The 20,617-nt window shown below is 36.3% G+C and overlaps 1 protein-coding gene across 1 annotated transcript in view; it reads left to right on the forward strand.

Annotated features, from left to right (window-relative positions):
* Positions 1 to 11,080: 11,080 nt before the first annotated feature.
* The window catches only part of LOC129261387 (glutamate receptor 2-like), a 36,865-nt gene continuing 27,328 nt past the window's right edge, over positions 11,081 to 20,617 (forward strand). Inside the window, exons 1-2 of the mRNA XM_064099053.1 lie at positions 11,081 to 11,477; positions 15,799 to 15,945. Coding sequence (XP_063955123.1) covers positions 11,384 to 11,477; positions 15,799 to 15,945 — 241 coding nt within the window. The 5' untranslated portion in view covers positions 11,081 to 11,383. The remainder of the gene's footprint in view (positions 11,478 to 15,798; positions 15,946 to 20,617) is intronic.

Raw genomic sequence — 20,617 nt, forward strand, 5'->3', positions numbered from 1 at the left:
TGCGCGCGGTTAAATGACAATATTGAAGATCTCCATTGTTCCCCCCACCCTTTCTCTAACCCTGTTTTTCCACCTCAGCTATATATGTGTTTCTTGCCGGGTAAAGTTCAAATGTATATATTAGGGCATGGTTAGGCCGAAGTATATGAAGTTATCTTTTTTTTTAATTGATCGCGCAACTTCTGGTCGGGTCGGCTCCGGTTGGGTGAAATCTTTATATCAATTTCTGCCGTCACCTCCATAAAGTCAACTTCTCCCGCTTTTCAGCTCATTACTAAACAACCATAATTTTTGGGGCAAACAGGTTCCTAATTTAAAAAGAGGAAGGTATAAAATTCGTATCTTATTAAATAAAAAAGTACAATATTTTTTATCAAATTCTATTAAACTTCATGTCATTTCCCTGCACATTCATCTCCTGTCCTGTTTTGCGCCCTCAGTTTGAAATTTTGAATGACACCAAAGTTTCTTTATAATTCTAAATGAAGCGCTTCAGGATAAGTCAAAGAAATTAGGTATCCTTTTTATATAATTTCAATAAATCACAGAAGTTTCAACTTTTTGCGCACTATTTTCCTTGTAATAAAGTTCAATAATCTTAGAAAATTAATTGAATTAGAGCCGATCGGGTATTGGAGATATCTGCATTTGATGAAACGTCTGCCCTTTGAAATTTCAGAGTTTCGTTGTTCTGCACGGGGAGGAATATCTTCCTCCCGGCATATACACTTCTTCTCCTCTGTTTTGCGAGTTAAAGATATGCACTGTCGCTAAATTGTTTGTAATCAAATCTGATCTTTCCAAGGGAAGTATCCAATATGTGTTTGAGAATACCGTTTTCTCGGGACCCTTTTCATGGCAAAAAATTGATAAAACGCTTTAGTTTCCGCGCTTCGCGCGGGGTTATTATCATTTTAATTTCCTCCATTGTATTCCTTTTTTGTGCGTTCACAATCTTTTTTGAAAACAATGTTCAAAATCACAATATAGTCAACTGAATTGGAGCTGATATATAGGTACTAAAGACAAGAGAGACGGCTCCTTTTCATTTTAATTTATGAAACACCAAAAGCTTCGCAAGGGAGGGGGAAACTCCCCCTCCCTGCACCCACCCCCTAGGGAGCGCGCTTCGCGCGCTCTGTAAGTGTTGGCACGCTTCGCGTGCATTTACCGCCCCCTCCAAAATGAAATCCTGGCTACGCGGTTGGTAGTGATCGAGGGACATCATCAACTCTCATTTGCATAATACTGAGTTGTGCATATAACTATTTTCTGAAAAATATAGGCTATGTGAAATTTGGAAATGCCATACTGATTTACTCATTTTTACATCCAATTTTGATGAATTTTTCAAAATTATGCTTGTTGGATTTTTTTCTATTGATTCAAATCAACATTTTTTTTTCTGGGGTGGACTTGACCTTTAATTAAACATTGAACTGTGGGAGAGATGCCAAAAAAATGGCAGGGACAATGATTTACAAGCCAAGCACTGATCGATTTTCAAGTCATTATCAGAAAAAGGAGGTGAAAGAACGGGAAGGGGAAAAAATGCAATGAAAGAAAGAAATTATATAGAGAAAGAAAGAACGTAGGGGAGGGGGGTTGGGTGGGGATCGAGCTGCATGGGAACGAGTCGTTGGGAATTTGTCTAGTCTGACAAACTTTATTATTGCAATTCTTTGTTTCTAACTTGACAACCAAACGATAGACGTCCCTCATGAATAACCGGATATATATTGTCACTCGGACTGTTATGAGTGAGAGAAAAGCAAAAAAACCCAAAACAAACATGTTGCGATATCGGCCTAAATTAATTGCATCATAATTCATAGTGCATTGAAGTAATATTATTTCTTCACACACACTTTCTTGTGAAAATGCCTATTTGTTCAACTGCATGGCCTATCCCTTCCCCAATAGGCCTACCCCCCCCCCCAACCTCACCAATCGCATAGGGTGGACAAAATAATACTGCACGAGCAAGTATTTGGCCTTCGGCTGTATAAAACGTGTAATTTTTGTTTGTCAACGAAACAAAGTACGAATCTCTTGTAATGAAAAGATCTCTGACTTCATAATTTTATAAAGTCAAAACTTATTCCCAAAATATTTTATGAATGTGAGAAAGACCAGCGGTCGAGAATACAGCATATACGCCAGTTTTCCCATAATTTTTCTTTCCACATGTAAATTGGCGGATCAGGGCTGGGGGCGACCAAGGTATATTTTGAAAATTGCTCATAGACATACATTTTTATTTATTTACTTTAATAATTGTATGCATTTATTCATTCATTCATGCATGGTCATTTATCATATATTCTGTTTCATTTCCCCAGTGTAAGAGAGTCTTGCACAATAGAGCTAAATGTACGAAAATTGCCATTATAAAATATGGGCCCGTCTGTTTTGCTGTTTCCACCAATTTTTATTTCAAAATCCAAAATGATACATTTTCTTTTGTTCCACGTTCCAATAAATAAAAAATCTTACTTGACATCTAACACGAAACGAGTGACCATTTTTTAACTTTCTTCACAACGTAAAATTTTATAAGAATCTTTTTACTATAATATTTACAAATGATATGTTGGGTACAGGGGCGGATCCAGCTTCGCTGATATGGGGGGGGGGGGATTTTTCAGTCACATTTTCCACAATCGGCCGCTCGAAGTTGATTTATGTATGTTTATTTGAAGGGGTAGTCAATTAGCTGTATTCCTATAAATCAACATAAATATTTAATAATCTCATAAGCCTTATATAAATAGTTCGAGCGCGAAGCGCGAGCTAATTTTGTATTTGAAATTTTAACATTCTGGGCAATGTTTGTGAGCCTGAACGAATCGTGTATATATGCAACTAAATAATTACTGCGAAGCGTGAACAGAAATTTTAAATATACGTTTTGATCTGATCGAAAAGGAACCATGCACCTGTCAAGGACGTCTTGCAGTTAGCCATGAATGCGTTGCATATTTCAACAATCAAATAGAAGTACATTTTTACCTAAAGAAGGGAAATTCTAAGCTTTTTTGTAAACGTAAACAGGATATGTATATCACTGAACTATTGATGCGAGGGCGAAGCGCGAGCGTAAAAAAAAGAGATTTAGACTAAAACGGGACACATCATTCATGTTTTGTAAATAATGAAAAGGATGAGTAATTTGGGATCTTTCTAGATTAATAACATGAATAATGCGAGCGCGGATCCAGGGCGAAGTTCCCGGGTCCCTCTAGGAGTGGGGAAAATAAAAAAAGGGAAAAGAGAGGAGAAAAAAAAGGAGGAAAAGAGGAGGAAGACAAATGAAAAAAATAAGGTGAGAAGAAGACTTGGAAAATACAAAAAAAATAAGAATCTTTCATATCACTATATGAATTTTTCGCTCGCACTTGCATGTTTGATATCGAGATACAAATAATCCTCAATGGGCTGATATGGAGCTTAAAATATCACGTTGCTTGATTTACAAATTAATTTTTATTAATGTGCAGCCGTAGTCCGTTTATGGTCTGATCGAGTATCAATGCAGCTCGCGCTACGCGCTCGCATTATTTGTCAAGTACCCAATCTCTAGTCTTCGTATTTACAATAAATTCTCAAAATATTCTTATTCAGGTCTGATTGTCAAAACATATCAGCTCTGATTGTCAAAACCTATCAGCTAGCGCTGCGCGCTCACATTTCGGTTGGTTAGTTATTTATCTCTATAACAAACTATTTAAAATCCCTTTTCATGACAATTTATTTTAAAAAAATCGGTTCGTGATTTGCGCTCGCATTAATTGTTAAAGATATATCAACCAATGCCTTCTATTCATAAATAGAAAAATACTTAGAATATCCAGTTTTCAGAAATTGATATTAACAAATTTCTCGCTCTTATTGGGCTTATTAGAGTAATAAATAAGATAATAACAATAACATTTCATGAATTGCTAATAACTATATTGTCTTTTTTTATAATTAAAAGAATTTTCATCTCGCGCTTGGAGACACTTAATAGGTAGATAATTTCTATTTTCATATGACAAAATGTCCTTAGAATGTTCCCGTCCTAGGTCAGAATAATTTCCGAAAAATATCCGCTCGAGCTTCGCGCTTGAATCATTTATTGAGTGCGATCCACATCCAGTCAGTTTCATTTTCAGTGTTTGAAATAGTTTTCAGATTAGAATTCTGCTCGCACTTCCCGCTCGCATTACGTAGGAAGATGCCTAATTACCCATCTTCACGCCTTACAAAACATGAACTAGTGTCCCGTTTTTAGCTCTAAATCTTAATTTTCCCCATCGCGCTTATCGCTCGTATTGTCTAGTTATATACCTATTCAGTTCAGGATTAATGCTTAGAATGTCAATTTTCTTGTAGGAATGTCAAAAATGTTCAGCCCGCACTTCGCGCTCGCATTATTCCATTCTTGAAATAGGCCATCATAATTATATAGGCCTATGTATCGTCTTCATGGCTACTACAATCAGAACAGGTCCCTTGTTTATCAGGCCAGAATATATATGAAAAAAAAATCTGCTCGTGCTTCGTATTTGCAGTATAGTTATTAGTTAGATGTTTTATTTTCAGGACAAAATATGACATTTACGAAAAATTTTAACTCGCGCATCACTCGCACTATATTGAATAGTACGTATAGGATTATACATTTCAGGGGTCGCGGAAGCGAGAGGGGGCTCCAGCCCCTGCTTTTTTCCATAACCGTGTTCAAAAAAGTAAAAATGACCATTTGATTGTGATTTTTTGCATGGTCACCCCCCCCCAAAAAAAAAAACATTTGACTCAGCCCCCCCTCACTTTGAAAACCATTCTGCGGCCCCTGCATTTATGTTGTTTTATAAGAATAAAGCTGACTGTTAGGTCTACACCTTCAAAGAAAGAAACAAACAAAAATCAACTCAGAGCGGTCGATCGTGGAAAATAATGGGTGAAAAATTCCCCCCCCCCATATCCGTGATATTGGCCGCGAAATTGATCTGCCTCTGCTATCATGTTAGCTCGTTCCATTCTTATTTCCTGTTTCCCTTGCCTCATTTGTTCTTTCTTTTCCTTTACTTGTTATCCTCTTTTTCTTACCTTTCCCTTTCTTCTTTTCTCCCTTTTCCCACCGTGACTTCCAAATTAATTTCCCTTCCCCAATGCATGCGCTAAAATATGACGTGAAAGACATGAACACATCGTACACGCAAAACTGTGTATGAAATGAACAGAATGCATAGAGTTGGATAAAGCGTGAGAGAATGTCAGGCCGAAGCGCCGAGCTGAGCGAGCGTGACCAATGTCCATCGCATCGCATCGCATGCAGTATAATGTATCTCGCAGTTTCAAGAACCATGAACCAATCTTGTCGCACGTGGAAATTTGTAGCCAAAATTTTGACAGACTCATCTCTAATACGTTTTCATGAACGTCAAAATAAACTACTGTAACATGTGAACTACAGGTTGGAGGGACAGCATAAGGGGTAAGTTAGTCCACATTTTTTAAAATAATTATCTAACCCATCTAACAAAAATTCAACGGTTTCCTGTGCTCCTCGCCGAACTCGCTGGGGGAGAAACTCGACGGAGGCCATGCTAAAACTAAGGAACAATGATCGACGAGCGCTTACACGGAATTAGCAGACTACGCTCGCAGGGATATTTCGGTTTGCTAAAAGTGGAACGGCTAGTGATCAACTAACAGGGGGAAAAATCAGTCGTGGACGAAAGTGGGCGCTATATAAGTGCGCATAAATTCAGCGAACTGTCTTTGAAATTCAGCCGAGGAGAATGATTTTATTTCTCGGAGTTTATTTAAAATTTAATATTTCCAAGAAGAAATTCTGTCAATTTCGCATTGAATCATCATCAGCAATCGTTATTCAATAGGAAATATCCATTCAACTGGAATTTTTGTATCCTTTACCAACACTATCCACGAGCTTTAAGGACGTTCCACAGTTATATTTGTGCGCATTATGATCTGCGCATAGTTTACACTCTGCGCGCTGACGTCACAATGGATGAACAGGTATTAATTAGCTGCGGGTATGAGCTGATTCTTCTCGTCTTCTGCACTTTAACTGCAGATCCGATGCGTTATTTCATGAAGCTAAAAAATTGAATTATTCCATGGACCATTCAAAAAAATATTCTCTACAATTTCAAAATACTTTACTCTGCAGTGCTGCCAAGAATCACGAATATTAGCCCGAGTTTGAATAAATGGTAGAGTGGTTTTAATTTTTTCTTCACATAGATACTAAGCATTCGGCCCATTTTTGGTGTTTTAAAAAGCACATTTGCTCTAATAAAAATGCTGATAGTTTAAAAACAAGCACATGAACCCCTATTTTTTAATGTTTCTACCTCTTAGGTATACCTTCCTCTACAACTCTGCAAATTTTGGTGAAAATGACATGGATTTTGAATAAAGTGCAGCATTTATTGTACGTTTGTATTTTGTTACTGAAATTTTACATTTTTCAGATTGGGATTTTGTTATCTTTTACGCCATTTTTAAGAACTGACAGTGCTGTTAAACTTAAAATTGCAAACAAATAGCACTATTAATAGATTCTCCATTCTAACGATACAATTATTAACTCTCTTGCGAAATTTGATGACTTTTTCATGTATTTTGAATGAGTAATGGAGGTTTAAACTCATTGTAGTAATCTTGGGCGGTCTAAAAATGCCAAATTCTTTTGAATGCGCAATTCTTAAGAACATCAATTTGGGTGAACTTTGAAGCTCTATAGCAAAAAATCAAGCACATGGACCTATGTTAATTTTTGCATATTTCGAATATTAAGGTTCTAAAGTATCTATGTGCAAAGTTTGGTGAAAATGACATGGATTTCACTTTAACTGTGGAACGTCCTTAAGCTATCATTATCACATCTATTAAAACAGCATTTAATATTGGGTCATTCTAACCACACCTTTAAATACTACTCCAATTACTTTTCATTAACTGTTAAAGTCAATGGATAAAGAGACTGATTTTATAACTGCAATCATATTTCGAATTCAATTTTCCCTTTTTTATATACTGTATGTGTAGAAATAATCTGCACTCAACGTTTATTCTTCTTTGTATTGTATATTAAAAATAAGAATAGAGAGTGGGGTTCGTTGAAACATTCCATGATTTCAATCTATCCTTGTTGTATCAATTTGAACAACCGTTGGCTTCATAAATTTGAGCCCATGCATGGAATAACAGAGCTGTTATGTTCTTAACTGTGCTATATATCTATATCCGCATCATACTATTATTATTCATGTTAGTTATTGTTCGTTTTACAGTGTTTTATGATTTCGGAAATAAAACAAACAAAAATTGATTCATTTCCTGCATTATGAAGCAGTTATAATGGGAAAGTGAAAATTTCAACTTGTTTGCTTGCGAGAGCTAGCGTTTGTATCAAATTCTAACGAACTTTAGTCGACCTAAGCTACGTCGTAAATTATGTTTTGCGGCGAATGTTTGCAGCACGTTAAAATGTTTCCGAGGAAATGACAAGAGGGCATAATGGACTTGTTTTCTTTAAATATTGATCATCTCGTAAACCACCGTAACATGTGCGAATCAACATTCAACGACGCAATATATACACTGCAAAAACTCTGATGTTCATTTAACACTAGCCCGGAATATATATATGTCCACACAAGAGAAGTGTTAAGCAACACCAGTTTCCTTTTGGTCTAACACCAGATAGGTGTTTATACAACACCAATCAGTATTAAAAGAGCATCGGTTTGATTCCAAACTGGTGTTGTTTCAATACTTCTAGTGCGATATTCAAGAAAGTTTTGGCTTTCACAGCGCACGAAACATTCCAAAAACACAATAAATGTATTGAAAATGCCCATCATACGACAAAGAACAGCTCTTTGTCGAAAATTGGTGAACCGGAACAGCAGTTTCGTCCGAAGTTTCGGAGCTGCCGCAAAATTGCAGATGAAGTATGTTGTTTGTCCGGAATCAAGGACGAAAGAGCCGTTTTTTTTTCACCAATTTTCGACAAAGACTTATTTGTTGTTCATTGTCATGTAGGGCATTTGACAATACATTTTCAATATTTTTGAATCCGACGTGTGTCATCGGAGCAAAAACTCCCTACTGAGACAAATACGAGACGCCAGGGACGAAGTCCGGGTAGGTAAGAGAAGGGATGTTGGCTTGAAATACGAACAACGCCCCTTAAACGACCGATTATCGTCCCCCCCCCCATTATGCACTTTAACTGGGATATAGTAAAGACTGTTATTATCATGACAAAGATAACTTCAGATTATTCTCACCATATTAAATCGACAACAGAAAAATATAAACGAACCTGATGATGACTGGACAAATGACCTCTATCAAATTAATGAGAATGGAATTGAAAAAATATATATATAATGAGGTCTACGTGACTACGTCAGGGCTATTTCAGATATTTCTTTCCTCTCTCTTTTCTTGTTTTGTTTCTGAACGAGATGTGAAATTGAATAAAGAAAAATAATCACAATAATGTAATAACTAGATCATCTTTTTAGATGGTGGATAACAAAGGGAAATGGCCTACATTTGTATGTCCTCCGCCTCTAATGGTATAACTCTCTCCTTCGCTGGACTTGTTGATGCCGCCATGGAAACTTGTCGCTTCACCGTCCCTTTCCCCCATGCCTCCGGTGCCCCCTGTAATTCAACAGGTGGACCCGCCTTCCCGTGAACACTACCCATTCTAAGTGGTATTTTATTTATAGATGAGCTCAGGCCATGTCGTCGGGGCCGGGAACAACTAAATACCCAATATGCCGCGCGCGCACTATGTAAACATTCTTCCATGTGTTTGCCAGTAACAAAGACGCTTTACTTAACATTGCCACTGGAAACGCGGGCATGCGCACTTTATGGTTGATTGTTACGTAATTCGTTCAGAGCCCTTTGTTACATCGGTTGTGCGCGCCACCACTTTCTCTGTCCCTTCCCCTTATAGCCCTCTCTCCCTTCATCCCTTCCGTATCATTGTTTATCTGTGAGTTTTATATGATAAAAATAATAATACACCCTTATAATAACATGATAGCGTTTTATGCCCACAAAAAAGCCAATTAGAAACTAGAAATTTAGTTCGTCACTAGGACAAAATAATTGGGTGTTCTATTGATTCTAATGATGACAATAACATGGTCGCTGACCTCAAAACCGATGAAGATGATTTACGGTGTCACTCTCGTTTACATGTAAATGATTATGTTTAAAGATGAAGCCATCGATATAATTAAAATTGCTTGCCAGAGCTCGTTGTATGTTGCCGCATACACAACATTTGAAGCTATAGAAACGGTACTCCAAGCCACAATTAACAGTAAAAGTGCGGAGCTTGGTGCGCTCGACCGTTACTACTTTCACGTATCTCCGGTGGCCTAAAAAAGAATGCGTTGACGTTCTATTATTTTTTTATATCGATGGGAAAAACTTAAAACAAATAATGGAACTGGTGCTCATGAAAGACAGCCATGCATTATGGTTTGATGAAAAGGTCTCCCCCCCCCCAACAGGAAATACACACAGACACTCCCCCCCCAAAAAAAAAAAAAATGCAAAAGGAAAATACCCATGCCCATGGAGTCCTTTCTTTTGTTGCTTTCCTCCAATGATGACAAATTTCTCCATGTTCTTCACTGCCAGGGATTGAGTGACATTCATATTCAGATAGCTGCCAATTAAAATTCACAGAGCAAATTGCTGAAATTTTCTCAAAATCTGATAACAAATAACGAAGTTATTGAATTTTAAAGATTTGCATTATTCCGGTGAAACAGTTCTAGGCATGTCTTCATGAATATTCATTAGGTGGGCTGATGATGTCATATCCCCACTTGTTCTTTTGTATTATTTTTTTATATGAAATTATGTTTATTCAACTTTTTCTACCAAGAACTAAAACAATTGGATTGACAACTGATTAAATGCATTACTTATTTCTTGCCGCAACTTATTTCATCATAATGAAGACACATCATTTACACATGTATGAAAAATGAAACAATTGTGATTTCATGTGCACTGTAAAAAATGAAGTGCTAATTTAGCACTTACAGTGCTTGTATAGTAACTGCACTACGAGTGCTGTTTTTTAGTTCAAATTTAAACTAGAAAACCAGCACTCGTATAGTGCAGTCACTATACAAGCACTTTAAGTGCTAAATAGCACTTCATTTTTTACAGTGTAATAACATAAGAAAATAAAGGAAAGTGGGTATATGACATTATCAGCCCACCGAATGAATATTCATAACGATGTGCATATAACTGTTTTCCAAAAATTTTGGTAAACTTTAAAATTCATTAACTTTGTTTATTTGCTATCCGATTTTGATCAAATTTTCAGCAATTTGCTTTGTGAATTTTTTCTATTTATTTAGATATAAATATTTTCAGCCTGGACCATCCCTTTAGATTAAGCTTCATCAAATTGAACATCTCCGATTATTCCCAATTGAAAGTCTTAAAAGAAATCAGCTGTTAGACGTTAGTTGGTTTTGAAACAATCATGCAATATGTAGCAAAAATAGCAAATATTGTACAAAGGAATGGGGGTGGTATATAATAGGCCGATATACTTGGCTTGGTAACATAACGGTATGGTCTGCCTCACTCTGGCCGACTGCCCCTTCTTTTCCTATCTTTCTCACAAGCTCTCACTATCCCACTCTCAACCACACGTACACGCACCCACACACACCCTCACTTACACCCCGCACACGTACAGACACACCCGCACACGCACCCACACACACACCCCCTCTCTCTCCCCCCTGTCCTCTTTGTCTATCTGACTCTCTCTATTCCCCGTCTCTCTCTCTCTCTCTTTCACTCCCATCTCTCTTCCACCTCATTTTCTTTTGATGACGACTTGCAATAGCAAAGGCACCGTGGGGATTTGTGCTCCGAGTTGCAAGCATCTCACGGCTTGAAAACGAGGCATCCAAGCTTTCTGCATCGTTGCGTACAAAGCTCATTTGGCATCCAACTCTCATCTCCTCTCTTCTCCAACATCATCTCGATTTCCTTCTCCACACCAGAATCCCTAAGCTCTGAAGGGGCAGGATGATATACAACGTTTGAGTACATTATCACTTCGCCCCACACGACTTTCTATAACAGTCTAGAGCGAGGCGAGCCATTTCCCGCCAAAATCAACTGGCGCGCAATTTTAACAACTCTCGCTCAAATAGAAAAAAAGAAAGAAGTTTGTTGTGGGAAGGTTAACGAGAAAGGAGTCGTGCTAATTGTAACGTTAACATCATCGCCGCACTTTAAGCTCGTTGAAGAGAGCTAGGTTTAGGTTTGGAAAGGAGGGTTTATCCATCGGAGCGCAATGGCGGGAAGAATATCCCACGTTTTGGTGGTCGTCTGTATGGGCACGCTGTTTAGGACTTGTTGTTCATCGGGTTCGTCAACTATTATGGTTGGTAAGTAAAAAAAACTCTTCAGAAATTAAACTCTTATTCGGTTTCATTCCGTAACACTGCTTTAGTAACTTCGCATCATATGGAGTGGAGGAGGAAAAGAACTAGTCTAATGATCATAATTATGTTTGAGCAAAAGAACAACTGATCTGTCGTACAAGGGTTTGAACCCCCTGAGCCGAAGTTAAGTTAAACGAAAGGCAGTGGAGAAAATGCATTCAAATTTCACATGATCAAAATCAATTGTGTCTATACTTTGAAATTGAGCACATAAAATGAAAACTGGGCAGAATTGAGGCTGTGCATATTCTCTGTGTTGTGAGACGTTACTTTTTTTTGCTATGTTGTAGATTAAAATATTATAATTTCACAGCACCCCCCCCCCCCCATTTTGTAATCGATGTGCGCAGCTTTAGAATGTTGCGAAGTTTAGCAAATTAATCTGACAATAGGAAGTTTTAGCAATCAGTACGCGGACGCTTTCTGGAGCGTAGAGAATCTGTTGTCAAAAGCTCTTCATGGCAAAGGAGTCTTTGTCGAAAATCGGTGAATCAAAACAGCAGTGTCATCCTTGACTCTGGACAAATGACATATTTCCGTTTTTATCATCCGGTCCAATGTCAGTCCGCATAAATGTTCTATTCATGGGGGGTATTACGTAATAATGCAAAGCGCCACCCCACCCCCTAATGAATAGAAAGCGCGAGCGGAACGACACCCATGGTCCGGTCCATTGTAATTTGACTTGCACTTTCAATAGATTTTCCACGTTGCAGAAACTGTCCCCGTTGCAATTGCGAAAACTATCTAATTACACCTTATCGCGGAAAGAAAGGTGGCTGCTTAGAATACGAGTTTGATTACCATTTCAGTCATATACATCATTGGAATAATCAACATAATGACTGATTACACAGCAAAAATTGTGATGTTAACCGGTGTACATAGATGACCACACCAGTTATTTTACACCGGTGTTGAATTGGCAGTGTTAGTTTAAAACCTATAGGTGTATTACAACACCTTTGGTTGTCACCTTTACACTCTTTGGTGTTATGTTCAATCTCTAGGGTGTAATTTTAACACCTCATGGTGTGGTCCTCTATAGACACCAACTGGTGTCAGTTTTAACACCACATTTTTTACAGTGTGATATTTGCTTATATAATTAATTCGTGTATATCGACACAGTAAAAAAAAACGTTTAAAAATGTTATACATGTATAACGCTCTTTACTATATGAATTTTACAGTCGTTGTCTTACAGTTTAAACAAATGTTTAAATATTAAACAGCAAAGTTTAATTATTGATTTTTAATCTTCAGTAAATTAAGCATTGTTGTTTACACTGTCAAAAACTGTAAAGTTCATATAGTAAACAACGTTGTATGAAATTTAAACAACGTTTTTTATGCATATTTTACACATGGAGTACCTTATATAAGCTTTATCTATTTATACATGCAACATCTTAAATAAATCACTGTAAAAAAGCCTTAGATCACTCAGCAATATAGATATCAAAATTGTGTAGAAAATCTATCAACACCGGAACAACTAGTGAATTAGATTCATCACCAATTTTGCCCCCCCCCCCTTAACTCTTCATGAATACAATGTACAGTATATACACTCGGCAAAAAAAGTTATTGGACACTTAGAAAACTTAAAGTATTTCATATAGATATTTGATTAAAGGCAAATTATTGTATGTCAACATGACTAGACAATATTCCTCTTCCAGTATGACATGACATTTTCATGTTAACAGTCATGCATTTGCGGTTAAATGCTTTAAACAATAGCAATGTTATTAAAAGAAAATTGCAAGAAATGGATCAGTCAGTGCATGGCTGGTTACAGACATTAAACAATAGCAATGTCAGTAAAAGAAAATTGCAAAAAAACGATCAGTCATTCTTTCAGTCGTGAAAGTTTATGTGGCATAAATATCCATTAAATGATAAAAGCAAACTTAGAGTCAAATACCACTCTAAAAGAGAAGAGAAAGTTATCCACCTTGGATGCATCACTATTCCACTGGAATTTTAAGTCAAAGTTAGTTGATGAAAAAATGTCAAATGTCAGTATCTTGGCATAAGCAAAAGAAAATTCAATATCTCGTTTGTCCACCCTGGCTCTGAATGAGTGCAGCACATCGACGTCGCATGCTTGTCACAAGTCGGCGAATTTGCTCTGGGGTGATTTTGTCCCATTCTTCCAGGAGATAACGCCGGACATCTTGAAGAGTGTCTCCTGGTTGAATTCTTTGATTGACCGATTTTCCTAGCTGATCCCACAAGTGTTCAATCGGGTTCATGTCTGGTGAACAAGCGGGCCACGGATCCAAGCGCTGAACATTGTGGTCATCCAGAAATCTTTGGACAATGTTCGCTCGATGGGGTCAACCCCCTGTTGAAATTGTTGAATGTATGCCTACAGGACGGCCATGATCATTAGCTTTTGAATGGTCAATTTCTTGCAATATTTATACTGACATTTCTATTGTTTAAAGCATTTAACCGCCCATGCATGACTGTTAACATGGAAATGTCATATCATACTGGAAGGGGAATATTGTCTGGTCATTTTGACATACAATAATTTGCCTTTAATCAAATATCTATATGAAATATTTTAAGCTTTTAAGTGTCCAAGAACTTTTTTTGCCGAGTGTATATCTCATTGCACCTGCACATTGCATGCGTCAAGCGACATTTGACCTTTTCATACACCCTCTTTTATGAAAAATTGGGTGCTTGTATTTATACCGCCTTCAGTGAAAAGGGGGACTGTTATAATACAGGTGTTTTAAGGGAAATCAAGTTATAAAATAATATCGGTCCTTTGGAGAGGTCCATTACAAAATATCTAATAGTTTAGTAATCACAATGCATTATCCGATAATGATGGAATCCTAACTCCGATTGCATCGTGCATTCTTGTCACTCTCTAATAATGACGTCAATTCCGTGCGCCAATTTACATGGTTTAGGTCCTAAAATATATTTCAGCGATTGCAGATTAGTTGTGTTTTTCTTCTCTCGAAATGAGTTTCCCGTTACGACGCAGTATATCACTATCTTAATTTGTCCCACACTGAAAAAACGCCGGTGTTACTTTAACACCGGCCTGTGTTGAAACAACACCGATTTGGTTTCAGGCTAATATCAGATAGGCATTTAAGCAACACCAATAATTGTTTAAACAGTATCGGTTTGATTCTAAACTGGTGTCGTTTCAACACTTATCTGGTGTTTTCCGAGTACCATGCAGGCCGGTGTTTAATCAACACCGGTATTTTTGCAGTAGGTAATTGGGAAGATTGTGAATTATATTGTGGAATGCAGATTTCAGGACAATTTAATTTATTTCAGTTCATTCAAATACTGAGCACGCTTGACAGAAATGTATTTGTAATTATGTGGCCATGATTGATCAGATAAGCTTAAAGTATTTTTCTCTCACTTCAATCAGCGCTGATATAATTCTCTGTAATGAATTGTCTCGATATTATAGCACAACTCAAACCAAGTGATATAATTCAAAGATTTATAAAAGGAAAATGACACGACAGGTTTGGGATCAAATAGACACAGATCTTGTGAAAGGGGCCCTTTAATAGAACGAACATGACAACATAACACAACCAATTAAATTAAATAGAACATTAAAGCAATAACATTAAAAGATTACAAAATGAATTACCGAAGAAATACAAAGCTCGTCACTTTTCACTCGTATTTCATGAATGTTAATTTATGTTGGAATTACCCGGTCAATTAGGTTACTGGGTTTATATGCATTGCCTATCTACTGTATCCAATGTATTTCGTGCTCAGCATAATCGACTAGAGATGTGAAACACTGAAATAAAAAATATGAACAAGACATCATAAAAACAAACGCACGAAAAAAATATATAGTTAGCTTATTATGCCGAATGAATTAGGGATTATCATTATTATTATTATTGTTATTATCATTATTACTATTTTTATCGTTATTATCATTATTATTAATATAATTATTATTATCATCATTATTAATCATAATAATATTATTATCATCATCATCATTATTGTTGTTATTATCATTAATACTTTTTTATCGTTATTATCATTGTTATTAATATAATTATCATCATTATTAATAATAATATTATTATTATCATCATCATTATTATTATCATTATTATAATGATCATTATTATTGCTATTATCATGATTATGTGTGCAAGCTATATGTCAGTAAATATTGATATGTTGGCTTATATTATGAACATTTTCATAAAAATTAATATGACATGTTTTTATTTTCAAGGTGCTATTTTCGATAGATATCTAGACTTCGGTTTTGAACGTGGTATCATCTCTCATAACACCCAGAAGAATAAATCAAATTCATTTCAGTTTATGGCTTTGGAACTACCAGCTCTACTGGAAGATACATTCAATGTCACCAGAAGGCGTGAGTATTATGGGATATACCCGTGATTCCCCCCCCCCTCCCCCTTCTCAATGAATTATTGATCTCTTGAAATATAGAAGATTCTGATTTATTATTCCGAATTGTATTAAAATTATAGAGCTATTGAAAGTATTCCGTTAATGCCATTGTTTTGAAAACATAATCACTGCTTTCCTTGTTTCCCATTTAGATTTTTGGTCATACATGTTCGGGTTTTTTCCTTCTTACTCTCCCTCCGTAAGACTATTCATTGGTATTTTCTTCTGTTGGTCAGTACATAAAATTTATCATTCTTTCTTTTTCTCCGTCATCCTTTCCCATTTTTTTAATTCCTTAGTCTATCTGTTATCGTTGCTGTCGCATTCTTAGTCCACATTCCCATCAAGTGGGACAATTCTTCCACAATTTCTTTGACAGTCCATTTCGAATGTCAAGACATGTTCTAAACTTACTGTTTCGAATGCATTAAGATTAAATGATACCATCGAAGATCCCACTAAATGATAGGATTAAAGAAGAAAAATAGAAATAAGGTATTGATATTATAGATGTGTTCCATGACATTTGCTCCGGCGACAATTGCTCCGCTATAAATTCCACATACTAATGGAATGGCCAACCTCAACCCTGGGTAAACACTATATCCTACCCTAATCCCAACCCTAAACCTAACATGAAAACCTATTGCAACTCTATAACTTCAACCTTACACGTTAGACGAAATTAAGTCCGGGGCAAATGTCGCAGGAGCAAATGTTGTATCACCTTAAAAAAAAACTTTCGCCGAAAATCGCTGTAAACCCATTGCCTACTGGGACTAGTTAACCAGTGGATAGAGTCTATATGAATTGCACAACTTAGTAGTCAACGGATTGCCATTACTCGGATATACGAGTACGCAGAGTATGCAGAAAATTGAAAACATTAAATTTCACGATCGGCAACATCGCTTTCTTTTTCCTCTAAATAAGCTTTAATGTTACTGAAATTATGCCACTATCACCTCACAGTTATCACCCCACCCCCACCCCTTTCTCTCTCTCTCTCTCATTCTTTTTTTCTCTCTTTCTATATAACAATTCTTCCTTAACTGTTTCATTTCAGTCTTTCTGCACAAATATACTTTTCTTTTATGTCTTCCCTGTGTATTCTGCCCCCATTGCGTTCATCCCAAACTCTGCCCTATAATACATCCTGAAACCGTATTATGATCATGCACCCTTGGTCCCTCAACTTCGCGAGGAGATGCAAATCTGAGCATGAATCTTTGATACATCTCGTGAATATTTGATAACCACCATACCTCATCTTGGCCATATTGATTTCCCCTGCTACCCGACCCCGCCGTCCCGAGCACCGCGTTATAAAAACTCATATCGCGATCAGCCACAAAACACACTGAGCAGTCATTACCATCATTATCATCATCATGTGCATCATCGAATAAAAAATATATTCCCCGTTGAAGAGCGATGGGACATTATGAAAAGTCACGAGCGCTAAAAGGTGCTAAATTCGGTTTATTCTGACGACATAAGGGTTTGGCGCCAAGATCATTTTTCTCTGATTATTCTGTTGTATCATTATTTCCTATCATTGTCGAGTCGCATTGTTGTTTTGTACCATTCTATCGCGCTTTAGCAAGATACGTTTCCTGTCTGGGTAACTATCAGCAGAGATGATGCATATTGTTGCATTTGATAGAATTTATTATGCAAATATTAAATGATATTCTTGATATGGGTCTGAGAGATTGCTAGATGTTAAATTTTAGACCACATGGCTGGGGAAAAAAGCATTCAATGACCAGAACACTTTCGTAAAATTAAATGTAAGATGAGGGTAGAGTATAATTTACATTTTTACGTCACTGACTCTTTACAGCTCTACCAAAGTTTTAGAGGGCTTTTTTAAAAATACCTTCAAAAAAGTAAAGTTCAAACTTCACATACACTACACTAAAAAAATATTGGGTAAAAGTGCTTCATGAGGGTAATTATGTGTGAAGAAATTTTTGCCCATTCTAAAGTAATTCCTGATAATTTTTTAATACTTACTGGGAAATATGCTTCCCGCTTTGGGTAAAATACTGCCCAAAATATTGGTTGGACACATAATTACCCTCGTGGTGGTAAAACATTTTCTCAATAATTTTTTACAGTGTAAGTGCACTTTTGGGATCTCTTATGAACAGAGACAGCAAGAGTTGATAAAGCATTTTTAGGCGCTGATTTTCATAACTTGTCTTACTAAAATCAGTATCTTTAGTGCTCAATGTTGCACGTCGCGTGTTGTTTTTAGCACCAAGAGCGCAAGCTGAACATCAGCCTCTGAAGTGCTGTCACTATAAAGTGCTTAATTTAGCACTTTCTTTACTTAGAGTGTGCTTCCCGGGATATGCAAGTAATGTTAATACCTAATTTCATATATCCACCCCTTAAAACCGACTGCTAAACTAATAGAATATGAGTTATCAATGTTCATATCTGTTTGTAATTAGTGTAACAATTTACATATATATTTCAAAAAAGGTGCACGACATTTGCTCTGGGCTTTATATGTAGGGTTAGTGTTGCAATAGGGTGTTATGTAAGTTTTATGGTTAGGATTAGGGTATAGTGTTAAAACCAGGGTTGAAGTTGGTCATTAAATGACCAATTGAAAATGAAAATGAAATTTTCATTAATGTGTGGAATTTGCAACGGAGCAAATGTCATGGAACTATTTGAAAATAGTGTCGGATCCATGTAGGGGCACATCTGCCCCCCCCCCCCTTGAGACACATAAGAAATATTTATTAGGGATAATATGACGTGCAAACCTAAGTGAGCCCCCCCCCCTTGTATTTTTTTTCTGGAACAAAATGACCTCCATTTTGTAGTGAAAATCTTTTTTTTTTTTTTTTATTGTCAAATGTTTCCCGACATAAATAACCATACATTAGAAGTGGACACCTTTTTTTTTTTGGGGGGGGGGGGGGGGCTGTTGCACCCACAAATGTAATAACGCCCACAAATGTAATAACACTTTACCCACAAATGTAATAACGCCCACAAATGTAATAACACTTTACCCACAAATGTATTAATTTCACCCACAAATGTAATAATGCACTTTACCCACAAATGTAATAATTTTTGATCGCCCACAAATGTAATAATGACTTTACCCACAAATGTAATAAATTTGAAGGGATTTTTGGCGAATCCGTTCTAAACTAAAATCCTATAGTAATGCGTTCATATAGCACAAAAGTGCAAAGTGTTTTTTCCAGACGTTAATTAAACATCATAGTACAAGTCCAAAGTCTTTTTCCAGACCCGGTTGTTTCAAAATTATAATATACGTCCAAATTCTTTTCTTCCAGACCCGGTTAATTCCAAATTTATAATGCAAGTTCAAAGTCTTTTTTTCAGACCCGGTTGTTTCAAAAATTATAATATAAGTCCAAGGTCTTTTTTCCAGACCCGGTTGATTCAAAAATTATAATGCAAGTCCAAAGTCTTTTTTTCAGACCTGGTTGTTTCAAAAATTATAATGCAAGTCCAAAGTCTTTTTTTCAGAACCGGTTAATTCCAAAATTATAATGCAAGTCCAAAGTCTTTTTTCCAGACCCGGTTGTTTCAAAAATTTTAATATAAGTCCAAAGTCTTTTTCCAGACCCGGTTATTTCAAAATTTATAACATATATATATATATATTGTGAATATATGCGCTAAGAGTAAATTGAGAATCAAGCGTAGTCTTTTCTCCAGACCCGGTTACTTATAACTACAAAATAAACCCTATACTATAGCAATGCGTTCATATAGCACCAAAGTGCAAAGTCTTTTTTCCAGACCCGGATAATTAAACAATTACAACATAAGTCCAAAGTCTTTCCTCCAGACCCGGCTATTAAAAAATGAATTAAAAAACTTCAAATCTATAACCAATTTTCCAAAGTTTCACCCAGTAAAAAAAAATATGTCTTTACCCCACACCCATTAAAAAAAATAATACTACGACCCCTACAAAACATTGTAATAATGCATGGGTAAAGCAAACATCCTTTCTCCAGACTTGGATATTATTTGAAAAAAATAAAGTAGTTTTTACAAATATTCTAAAACGAATACCCAATAATCTAATTACTGTGATATAACATGAAGACCGATTGTCGAAGATCGACTTTCCTCCAGACACAATTATTTCAAGAATAAAAAATCAATAAAACCCAACCCCCAAAACGAATCTTAGAACCAACAATCCTCCAAATTAAGACTATGCATGTAGAAAAGCACATGTTTAGAGCGTTGTCTTTATTCCAGACCCAGTAATTTAAAAATGATTTAAACAATCTTAAAATAGAATAAGAATATGACTTTGTCATATTCTTATTCTTGTGGAATAACACGAGTATTATGCTTAGTCTTTCGTCTAGACCCGGTTATTTAAAAGATAAACAAATATTGAAAAAAAAATCACAGCTAAGACCAACCTTCAAAATTAAACCAACTTAAAATGCTTGGGCTTAGAGTGTTGTGTTTACCCCTCACCCAGTTCTCTTTAAAATACAAATTAAGCGAAACATTAATCTTAAAACTTAGACCCCAGCATCTTCCAAACTATAAACCCTTGTGATAACGCATACTTAATTTGACCAGACCAGTTTGTAAAAAAAAAAACCAGA

This window comes from Lytechinus pictus, chromosome 5 (assembly GCF_037042905.1).
Source record: "Lytechinus pictus isolate F3 Inbred chromosome 5, Lp3.0, whole genome shotgun sequence".
Lineage (NCBI taxonomy): Eukaryota > Metazoa > Echinodermata > Echinoidea > Temnopleuroida > Toxopneustidae > Lytechinus > Lytechinus pictus.